The sequence below is a fragment of the Cyprinodon variegatus genome, unplaced genomic scaffold, assembly GCF_000732505.1.
Source record: "Cyprinodon variegatus isolate N-32 unplaced genomic scaffold, C_variegatus-1.0 Scaffold51, whole genome shotgun sequence".
NCBI classification, from domain to species: Eukaryota; Metazoa; Chordata; class Actinopteri; order Cyprinodontiformes; family Cyprinodontidae; genus Cyprinodon; species Cyprinodon variegatus.
Genome location: NW_015150504.1, coordinates 1,076,936 through 1,088,700, shown reverse-complemented (window position 1 = coordinate 1,088,700; position 11,765 = coordinate 1,076,936). Strand labels below are relative to the sequence as shown.

The 11,765-nt window shown below is 38.7% G+C and overlaps 1 protein-coding gene across 1 annotated transcript; it reads right to left on the bottom strand.

The window, feature by feature from the left end:
- Positions 1–5,704: 5,704 nt before the first annotated feature.
- On the bottom strand, positions 5,705–11,571 carry eif4e3 (eukaryotic translation initiation factor 4E family member 3). The gene is made up of 7 exons (XM_015371022.1): positions 11,256–11,571; positions 10,060–10,132; positions 9,135–9,229; positions 8,905–8,965; positions 8,761–8,827; positions 8,533–8,688; positions 5,705–7,235 (listed from the first exon to the last, which is right to left on the bottom strand). The coding sequence occupies exons 1-7, from the start codon at positions 11,429–11,431 to the stop codon at positions 7,186–7,188; spliced, it is 678 nt and encodes a 225-aa protein (XP_015226508.1). The 5' UTR covers positions 11,432–11,571; the 3' UTR covers positions 5,705–7,185.
- Positions 11,572–11,765: the final 194 nt, after the last annotated feature.

The following is an 11,765-nucleotide window of genomic DNA, read 5'->3' as shown; positions in this document are numbered from 1 at the left end:
AAAAAACAAGTTTTATGGTAATTATTGATATATTCTTATGCATATATATAGATTTATAAATAAAACAGCTCATGCAAACATGTGTTCCATAATGGTAAACTACACACAACATACAGCAATAAAGGTTAAATTAACTAAATGCTAATAAAATATTTAAGTAGGATCTAAAACAAAACAAAAAACATCCTTTATTCAACTCAACATTTAAATGCTGATATAAATCTAAATTTAAATTGTAATAGTGGCTATTATTTAATGTATTTCAAAGTTAGTGTTTACAGTGTAACTCTTCAAAAGTAATGGCCTGAAACTGGAAAGAAAGCAAACATTCATATACTCCAGTTTGAATGTTGAAAGAGATCTGATACGTTTTAGAAAAGGACAGTTGAGATAAGGAGAGTGAAGCTTCTCTTAGTACAATGTAGCTACAATCTCAGATGCGTGGGCCTGATTTTCCCTGTGCCTAAATGTCAGCAGAGAAGATTAATAAGGTCTCTGTTTGGACTGAATGTTGTGATAAAATGTTCTGCACACTTTGTCAAAAAAATTGATTTTTTTTTTTTTCCACTAAGTATACCTCTCTCAAACATTTATTTCCAGTTTTTCCTAGGGGAAAAAAAAAACAGTTTAACTGTTGTCTTTAGTCCAATGGTAACTCTTATTTTATTTTTTATGAACTTATCCAGGGTTGAGAGGGGATTGCTGATCTCACTGAATGGCTGTAGCTGTTGCTCCATCTGAGAAAGGCTTGGAAGTTGAACTGCTGTTCCTTGGTAAATAGCGCCACCTTTTGACCATTCTTTCTAATTGGAAAGCATTTCACTTTTAGATTTGTTGTGTTGCTGTTTACAGTAACATTAATAATCCTCACAATAGAATTGATCTTAGAGACTTTATTTGGTTTATGTTTTATTATCACTGATAAAACCTTTATTATTCCAGTATAATTATTAGGAATTGCAGGTTTGCCTATTATTTTATTTTTTTTTAGTAGAAATTCTGTTGTTCTTTGAAGGTCTGAGAGGTCATAAAGCCACCTCCTATGGTTCAAACATCTTGTAAGCCTTCTTAATTAATCATTTGAAAATAAGAAGAAGCCTGCACAACAGAAAACCTACCCAGATATGGATGTCCACCTTAAAATGAGTGTGTTAATCAGAGAAGAAGTCAAGAGGTGCTTGGTTACTCTGAAGGAATAGCAGAGATACAGAGCTCAGGTGGAGGCATCTGTTGCAGCGGGTCAAAGCCTCATGAGGACAACAATGACCATCACCCTCACTTTACCAAATTTCATTTGTTGAACACTTTTAATGCCATCCCTCTTATTTTTTCCACTTACTTTTTATATATTGCTTTGTAAAAAACATTACATTAAAAATCTCTGAGGTAAAGTAAAGTAGGTTCAGAGAGTATGCATACTTTAGCACAGCATGTGTTCCTGCTTTATGTTATTGTACGGAAAGCAAGACTGACACCAAACTTATATAAAAAAAAGCTTTTTGCACAGTTTATTTTAATGCATCACTCAGCAACTTCAAGTCGCGTCTGCATCTGCAAAAGAAATCTCAGCAAAGCCTTTTGCCCGGTTTCCTCTTTCAAACAGCCTTCGTCTCTACTGCAGTAACTCTGGTTGAAACTAACAGAGGCAGAAGGTTAAGTTTAAGATTTATGCACTCAGCTATTGTTACTTTAAAACACATCTAGATAAACCAAAGGGACGATTACAAGAAATGAATCAAATTTTAATAATAAAATAAATGGTTAAATAAAATATATTTTTTTTAAATGCATGGTTATCCAACATATCTACAGAGTTCTTAGTCTGAATTGGTGTGAAACGCTACATTTGAAGAATATTGTAACAAAAGTAAAAGGTTTAAATCTCATAATGTTTTACCCTTTTCTGTTTATTACCTTTTAAAAGACACCTGCAAAGGTTTACTGAGCTTTAAATGGTCTCTCAGTCTGGGTCATGAGGCTGCACCATCAGACTGCTGAGTGGACATATGTCCAGAAGAAGCCATGAAAAGACACCCGGATACAGGCTGGCTTTTCAGAGAGGGGGCGTTAGTGGTAGAAATCTAAGAGGTAGGAAAACATTTGGCAGGAAGAAGTGAACCAAAAACATGGATAACTAGACCACTGAGGAACGAGGGGGAGCTTCAGAAGGAGGGGCTCAGGCTGGGGGCAGAGCATCAAGAAACACCTCACACAGACAAATCGAACAAAGGGGCGACTTATGACATAACTGGAGAGACACCAAATCAATGCTGTTGAACTGTGGTGGGAAGCGTCCACAGCCAGTGATGGTTTGGGTGGCATGTCATCTGCTGACTTTCATCCAGTATCTAAAGACCACAGTCATGCTTCGTTGATCGCACAGGTTTAAGTAACTCAGGTGTTGCTGAACTAACTCCAGAGAACCGGAGGAGACCAGAGACACCAGAATCAGCGAAGCAGATAATCTAAACGTTGCATCCAGGCTTCCATAAAACCTTAGCAGACTTTTTTTTTTCTCTGTTTACCTGCATATCTCTCTGGTTACAATATTCACTGTTCAAAATTTTTCTGCAGCTAAGTTTAAAATGATAAGTTACCCAATTTTGCTTGTTTTTATCTGTTGAAGGGAGACTAATGGAGTTTATCAGCTTCTTTATCTGCTGACTAACGGTCTAGTGAGGCTGTGTCATCATCTTTAAAGACTTTACTAGTCAGATAGAGCCCATTCTTTAAAGAAATCACGGTCTTATTAAAATATGCAGATGTTTTTTCCTACACCATTGCTCAAAGAAAGTATTTTCTACAACCTGGTGGTAGGTTTCCCTCACTTTGCTTAAAGTGGTCATTCTCAGTGCCTGTTTGGCTTGTATTTCACTAAATAATAACCTTTGCCTCAAATTCAACTAGCTTTGTGGGGAAATAAAGAGAGGAAGATAGATGGAAAAACTTTGACGTTTAACATTATTTTTATATCTAGTGTCATATATAATGAATAAAATAAAGGGATGGGGGGGTGGAAGGGGGTAACAAATGTAGAAAGAATCAGATTAACTTCTCTCTAATTGTTCAGTGACTCAATCTGCATGTCAACACAGGATCAGTGGAGCCGCCTGTGAATGTTTGTGCTGGCGAGGCGCTGTGTGGATCAGAGCCCCGACATGATGGAGTGTGGATCACCATCCGTTACATAACAGCCTCTCCACCTTTGTGTGTAATTAGCTTTCTGTTAATTAGGTAATTAAGCTAATGAACAGGGGCTGCTTTTGATTACCAGGAGCGGGAGGGGGTGGATGGGTTTCAGATGCTGGTCTGCTGCCGAGGGCTGTGGCACTCACTGTCTGACCAAACAAGGAGACTGAACCAAAGGATACCAGGTCTGGTTCTACCTGCTCTTTAAAATGTCAACTGGGAGCGCAGTTTGGCCTTTCCTCCATTTTCTAACAAATAACTGAAACATTGGACTTTTAGTCCTCCTTTTGATAATTTTCCAGTCTGTACTCTACATCTTATTCCTTATTACACATTTATTAAAATAACAAGCTTTAGTTAAGTTCTACATAATGTTTGCCATTGCATCCCAAAATCAGGTGCAGGTGGGCTTTGTGTAAAGCAGGCTGCAATAATAGTTGGATTGAGCTAAAGAAGCATGATCCTTACACTGGTTTGATACAGCGGACGTAGAAAAGCTGATTCATCTGTTTACAGTAGACATAAAATGAATACCAAAACATGATTTATTATTCAAGACCTTTTCTGCTGAACACACCTCATATAAGAAGATAAATAAAAAAGTCGGATGCATTAAAGCCACATCCATGAGATAAAACCATTCTGAGGCACTTTCTCGCTGACCTGCAGGGATGAGTCTTTTCTGGTAAACAGTAATTAAAAAATAAAGTTTAGCATCTGTGGTAGGATTTTCTTCATCCGTGATCGGCAGAGTCCTGAGATTTCAACAGATTACAGATTTCTTAGAGAGGTGAAAAGACCGGATTTTAATTGGAAAAAAAATAAGTTTCCAGCAGCATTATATGTGAAGTATAGCATGGTGAAGACTGTAAGGAAATATGGAGGAACAGTAATATAGTGTCTCCATTATCTGGAAAGGGAGACCAATAAGGGCCAGACAGGACTACTGAAGACGCTGTGAGGGGTTCTGGTTGGTTTTTTTTGTTTTTTTTTTCAAAGAAAGGTCTAATCTTGTGAACATTTTCCAAAAACCTGAGACCAACTTGAATTTCAGGCTCTCTTTAGGTACATTTGGTATAAAAACAACAAATTGACAAACCATACCTATACAGACACTGAAAGATAAGAGGTGGAAGCATCATGATGGGGGTCTCAGATGAAAGCTGTTTTTGTTCTTGAACAGTTTAAACTGAAAATGAAATAAGATTTCACCTTTCTAAAACACATTTCTTCAATAATGTTAAAAATCCCAGAGATTTTCTTTTTCTTTCTGGTAGACCCAAATAAATCTCAAAAAAACCCTGAGAGAATTTCCCAAGACGACTTTAAGGGGGCTCCAGACTTTAACCCTCATTACTTTCAGAGTTGGAAAACCTGTTTCAGGAACAGTGGGAAAACATGGAGGAGTGAAGGCTTAGGATGCAGAGAACACTCAGCTGAATCACTAATGCATCTATGCTTTAATACTTTTCATCTTTTCTCTCTGACGGATTGAATTTATCAGATTAATTATACAGAATATATGTCATTAACAGGGGAAAAAAGATATGGCAATTATTTAAAACATTGCATGGTAAAAGCACATATTGTCTATGATGTTTTCATGATTCAGGGCTAATTCTTTATGTAAATTTTATCATTCCTTTTATTCGGATTGGCTGTATTAAGTTATTATGTTTGATATATCAGAAACATTCCTGATAATTAATGCATGTCACTTTGGTTTAATTATGTGTGAGTTTTCAAGCAGCTTTCCTTCAGAACGTCCAACTTGGATCATCAAAAACATCCCCTTCTTTACAGAACGGTATATTAAATGGTAGGATCTGTCCGGTCCTGAAACACATCTGGATTTTATTTCAGAGTTTTCTATCAAAGCTTTCCTTTTAGATTTAAGGATGTCGATGCACCGATTCTGAAAGTTTATTTTAAGTGTGTGACTTTACACAATTGTAATGCCAATAGTCCATATGAACACTTGGAAGATAATTCATAATTTGTTCCACAGGAAGGTAGAATAGTTCAAGTTTCCAGAAAGCATTTTGATGTGAAAGCATTTAACCATCAGCATTTTATTTTTAATTGTATTAATATTCAACTGCAATGTAAGAATAATGTATAGCTTTCACAGAACTTTACCAATAAAAGTGGATCCAGAATCCAACCCGTTCATTTAGTCTGATTCACATCCAATAAGACTGAAATGAATCCACTCCAGATTATATTCCTGTAAACTCAATCTCAGTCAATCATATGTCAGATGGAGGGCGGGGAAAGCCCCTCTAAGTAAACCCTGTTGATTGCAACACGGTGAGCTTTGTTTGCAGGGTTGGAGTCTAAATGTTATAAAGTGGCAGTGAAAACAGATTCCTCAACCTTCAATAATTCACCACCTGTTTGATTCATTTCATTTGCATAAAGATTTTCATGCAGATATTTAGATATAGTTGAATGTTCTTTATGTTCTCAATGCAAAGACTCAAAAAAAAAAGAAAAAACCTGAAGGAAAGATTTTCAGCTCCATTTTATTTGATCTGTCCATGTCACAGCAGAAAGGGGCTTTACAGAGGGAAAACAAATGCTTCTTTTTAAATCATCGTCCTGAAAAGAGATTTATTACAAACAAATGACTGGAGGGTATATTTAATTGAAAAAAACTTTCAAAGGGTGTTAGATGAACGGTATGGCTTAATAACGTCAGATAAAAGAGAAATATTCCATGGACAGGAGCTGATCTACCTGGTGGTTTTCTATCCCCCTAAGCAGCAGGCTACAGTAAACCTTTCCTCAGCTTTCTTAAAGCTAAACCGGAACATAATCCATCTCCCTACCCCTAAACATCTACAGTATATCACTGAACTAGATAGAAAGCGTCCCTGTGTGCAGTGGTTATGGCGCAGCAAGAAAACTAGAATTACTGTAAGTAGAAACATGCAGCGGCAGGAGGAAAAATGTGGAGCATTACCTCACACCAGTAACCTAAATCAGAGGTCAAGTAGCAAAGCATTTCTAATGCGATGGAAGGGGAGAAATGAAAACATAACATTCCTAAAGACACTTGGAAAAAAAAAAAAAATCTTTCCATAAGAACAAAGCTTTAAAACAAAAAAATAATCATAAAGCCACATCTGTGCTGGACTTCACTTTGATCCTTTACGATGGCTTAGACATAAAAAGCCAGGGTGAAGTTCAACCTTGATGGGTATTAAACTTTGAATGTTACATTCCCTCCATCTGAGCTAATAAAAGCCCAACCGGATGAAAAAGAGGAATGACGACGACCCCAAACCTCTTAACAGAAAAGCACACTAGTGCTTTGGCACCAAACAAACTAACCGATTCATGGTGTGAAGCAGGAAAACGCAGCTTATAAAAAACTAGATGGTGCAACTGAAAGGTTATAATCAATAAATCAGAATGTGTGCTTCAGAGAGGCTCTTTTGACAGATTAAAAGTACAGAAAGCAACCTTAAAGTATTAAACATACGTTTCATTTTAAAAGGTTTCAATTGGTCTGCAATATTCTGATCGTTAATGTGTTTTCATTCAGAATTACATAAATAACAGAAAAAAAAGGACAAAAAGCCTACAAAAAACAGAAGGCTGTGTGCAATGATCAATAAAAGTCTCTATAATACTCTAATCTATTGAGGATGATTCCTTCCTCTACACCAGGAATGACATGGTTGGTCCCTTGAATGTCCAGAAGTCCGGAATGGGTCAGTACAGACAGGCAGAGCCCCCCCCTCCTCCTACACTTATTACTTAATGCTTTTCCAATGAGATTCACACAATCTAAACTCTCTGAACCCCTCAGAGCTTCAGGACCAATATTATGATTAAAACAAGGCAGCAGTCATTAAAAGATATAAAAATATATTGATAACCTTTCCTCATTGAAAGCAAAAATACTATCTTTACCTAAGCTGTGGACGTTGCCTACTGTGAAGGCAGATACAGAGTCCTGGTTTTAAAAAAAACAAAGTGCTTTACAGTCTAATGATGTCTTGAGCGTCCTCCCTCAAAGGCATGATGATCCATATGAGCTGGAAGAGAGCGGATTCATTTCATTACACGTCTGGACAGGAAGAGGCTAAAGCTACAACTACAGGGTTTAAACTTGGCATCATTGGAGATAAAAGTGTTTAGATTTAGGTTTTAATGAAAATAAAGATATTAAAGGCACGAGAAAGAGAAATATTTCTCTAAATTGGGCAGAAAGTCTGCTTTAGACTGGAAGCAATTCATGGTGACCCCCAGTAATAATGCTGCGTCAGCATTAAAAGGTGAAAAAGTTAAAAGCAGTGATATCCTACATTAAAGACTAGTATAGGGCTGGGGGATGTGGACTAAAATATATTTTTTCCTACCAAATCCAATATTTCTTTAAAAATAGCTCTTATTTCAATATTTCCCTCTGAGGAGTAACATTAATTTAACAAAATCCAAGCTGTGAAACATGTTGTAAAATAATCTTGTTTCACAACAGCCACTAAAAAACATAAACATTTGCAGCTGGTGGTCTTATACGGAGAGATAGTTTATCAGTAATGAGATCATGAGTTTATCATCGAAGGACAAAAAGAGGGAGGAACTGATGTCACGGAAAGCTATGAGAGCCCAAAGAGATGAGCGGGGGAAAATAATCCCAATTCTCAAAATGTGAATCTTTATAAACAATTTATTATTTTTTATATTAGTAATCAATCATTTTAACAATTATTTCATCACTTTATTTATGCTTTTTGTGTTTTCTGTTTATTTCATGAAGCACTTTGGAGTCTTCAGACTTAATAAAGCCCTATAGAAGTAGAGGCTATTGGCCAATCTAACAGGTCAGACCCCATTACTCCAAAATATAAAGCTGGACACCACTGGCATTCATTTTGACTAATGATTATGTTTTATTGCACATTTCTGCAATTTAAAAAATGTCCAAATCACTCCTCCAGAGCCTATGTTTGTGGGAGCTAGCAGTTAGCAGGGAGCCAGAATCAGACTCCCATAATGCTGCTGGGTGCAGAAAGCTGCTTCTGCTCCCTATGGTGGAAGGTTAAATGCTAATTCTGTAGGAATTTAAATATGTTTTTAGGTCTGCTGGAGGAGAGTGGACACCAATGACAGGATGCACAGTGATGGAGCACAAAAACTGGGCACATATCGGAAGCAGTACCACCATTGCAACATTTAAAAACTTAATCGCGGTTGCAAGATTTACCAATATCATCCAATATCATAAGATTTACAGCCTGTGCCTTGCAGCTTTACTCCACAGCATACCTTTAGGCTAATTTATTCATTCATGCATAATAAGAGCAAAGAAAAATACATTTCCATACTTACGCTTATAAAAAACTGCTTTAAAGGATATATACGGGAGCAGCTCATAGACTTTCCCCAAGATATTTGCTTCATTAGCAAGAGTTGCATCTTTGTTCCATATTTGCACCACATCCTCTCGATCTCGAACGCTAACGCTGACGCCGACGACCTCATCATCTGGGGAATAAAAAGGAAGAAATGTGAGAAAGGGATCTGATTGCGTAAAATGAAACATAAAACAAAACATACCTGATGCACAGTAATCTGCAAACTGCTCCCCGATAGTAGCAAGTAACAACTCCTTCCAGACCGTAGACTGAAACACAGAGCAGACGATAAGGAAGTGAGCCGCGTCTGGATGGGAAGAGCAGGCAAACCAAGCGCAGCACTTACACTGTTTTCTTTGGGGATTTTCATCTTCCAAACTCCTCCTTTGGCATTACTTTCTTCTTCCCTGATGGTGCAGAAGAGAAATGCCAAAAAACAAACAACCAACGTTGCTAAGAAAATGTAGAAGACGAATCATTTTGCAGCTGAGAACAAATCTGGTGGTGTACGACGTTAAGGGAATATTTAATCTACATGCACCCGATAGCAAAGGGATGCTGCAGGGATGGACTCACCATAGCGGTCTCCTCTCTCCTCGCATCAGGTGGTAGCTACATCTGAGAGGCAGGGCTGTGACTGGAGGGATGTTGTTATAAACACCCCAGAACATCTGGAAACAGAACACCAAAATCTATGAAACGCTCATCAAGATCAGATCTGGATTTTTTTTTTATATCCCACCATTCACCCTCTACATCAGTACACCAGCGCCCTCTGCTGGATAACAGGTGTTACATTCTTGGGGTTCCTGCTGGTCCAGCTGCCAGATGCAGGGTTTTCCAGGATTTTCCTGGAACTTTGTGCTGCAGCAGAGAGCGTGGTGTGATTACAGCATTAACACCACACTCCCTTTCGTTATCTGACTGCAGTTTGTTTCAATAAAGCCCAAAAAATGTACATAAAAACCACAGCTGGAACGCTTCTGTCTCCTGGTTTCAGAGTTGGATCCAGTCGACAAAGACTTGGAAAGTTTCCATCTTGTGTTTGCTAACTTGAACCATTTTCACACATGATGGGAGAATTTCCTGAGAGCATGTGGAACATCCACAGAACCCCTCCTTCCAGTCGCAGCTCACAGTTAGAGGCTCTCACCATGAGGAGAAGGTGAAAGATCACAAACATCTCTCCTTTATAACGGACCATCTGTTATTAATATCAGACAAGTTTAAAGATACAGTTTGGGAGAAAAAGCCCACCCTGAGGTGATGATCCTAAGAACAAACCCCCCTCAGACTCTTTTAGATCTCTTGAAAAACTGCAGTCAGTCTTAGACTGTTGATAATTCCTGAATCATCCAGTCAGCTGACTGCAGCCCAGCGTGCTTTATTCCCCTCCATCAGGGCACCTCCTCCCAACCCACTCTGACTATCAGCCCAGTCATGCTCCTGATCTCTTGGCTCGTTAGGTGACTCAGCTCCTTAAGCTGTGGGTAAATCTCACCTGAACAGTTTCCACGGTGTAGATCTTCTTTAGGTTGGATTCACACTCTGCAGCCGTTGTCCCCGGTAACGACCTGGAACAAGGACAGACTGATTACATATGAGCGTCTGTGACGGTCATAAAGATGTCCCATCGTTTTGTAAAGCACAGCTTTACTGCTGGCTTCTATAGTTTGACATATTACCTATATTTTCTATAAATGTATGTCTTTGGATGCATTTTAAATTCTAAAAATACATTTTAACCAGAACAGACATTAAAACAACCTGAGCAAGGCTGAGTTTCACTAAATTAATTTATATAATCCCCTACATGGAGGAAACAATTTTAACCCAAAGGTTTATTTCAAATATCTAATGACTGGCCAACTAATAGGAACATTGGCTTAATGAGGTTAAAGTAAACAATAAAAAGCACAAAGAGGAAAGTCTGTTCCTGCTCCAGTTCCTCAGTCATTTTTTTTTACCCGTTTAATTCATGCAAAGCAGGTTGTTTCAATAAATAACAGACCTCTGCAGTAATATGGCGAGATGTAAACAAATGTATTTTGGAGATGACAGAAATTAGGATTAGACCAAGAACAAGGAAATTCTAATAATGCAACAAATCAATCAGCTTTTAGATACATTTGCAACCTGCACTGCTTTGATTTTAGTAGATAAAATTAGCACAGTTTAAACAAACCAACAAAAAATGGCTGAATTATGATATTCCCTTTCAGTGTTAATAAATAATCTGAACTCTAGATGTAAACAGAACTGGTAGGAAGAAGATCTATTTTCATACAAGTAAATAGCACATAATTAGTAGATAGAAAGGAGCTTTTTTACAGATCAGTAAAAAAGTAGTAATCATGATTTTAGAAAAGAAGACCATCTGATGGGCCCCTAATCTGCTGGATAACACAAAGTATCTTCAGGGGGACAGTGGCCCCACAGGGGTCTCCTCTGAGGTCCACTCTGCTGCTCCAGGACTCATTTCTGTTTACAACCTTCAGGTAAAAGTCTTTCCCTGCACAAACTGGAGGTGGTGTTTGTGGAAACAACCAGAAAAGGCTCCTGAGCGCCTTCAATGTGAATATTTGTGCAGCTACGTTTTGCCTCCAGAGGCCTGAGCCGCTGTGGCCTCGGTGTGTTGTTGCTGCTTGTCCAGGGGCCCCTCACTGCCAGACATGGCGGATCCAACCCAAACATTACCTGTCGAGCCAAAAGGTCCAGGGTGAGTGCAGCGGCAGCGTCGCCGTGTCTCCTTCTCGCTGTTTCTTTGTGATGTTTTCTAACTCTTTCTCGTCGATGTCAATGTTGTCCTCAGGGGGGACCGTCTGGGCGCCTCTGTCCATTTGGACATCCGTCTGAGCTGCAGGGACCGCCATTAACGCTGGAGACGAACCGGGGTTTCTCCTTCGGGTTCTGGGGAAACGTCAGGATCAAACGGCCCGGTTCGGTTTGGGGCTTTATCTTCCGATTTCGAGACACACTACCGCTTTTCCGCCCACCGACCTCTGACGTGCTTACGTCACTGGCTAGGAACGTAGCAGCGGGTCCACCACAAAGACTATGGAAAAAGGCGATGGCTCACTCTTCCAAATTTTCTTCATTGAACATTTTCTATAGATCAAACAGGGGGTCCGCGACCCCTAGGGGGTCCACGGAGGTACTGCTTGTTGTTTTGTTTTTTTTGTTTTTCACTATATATATATATATATA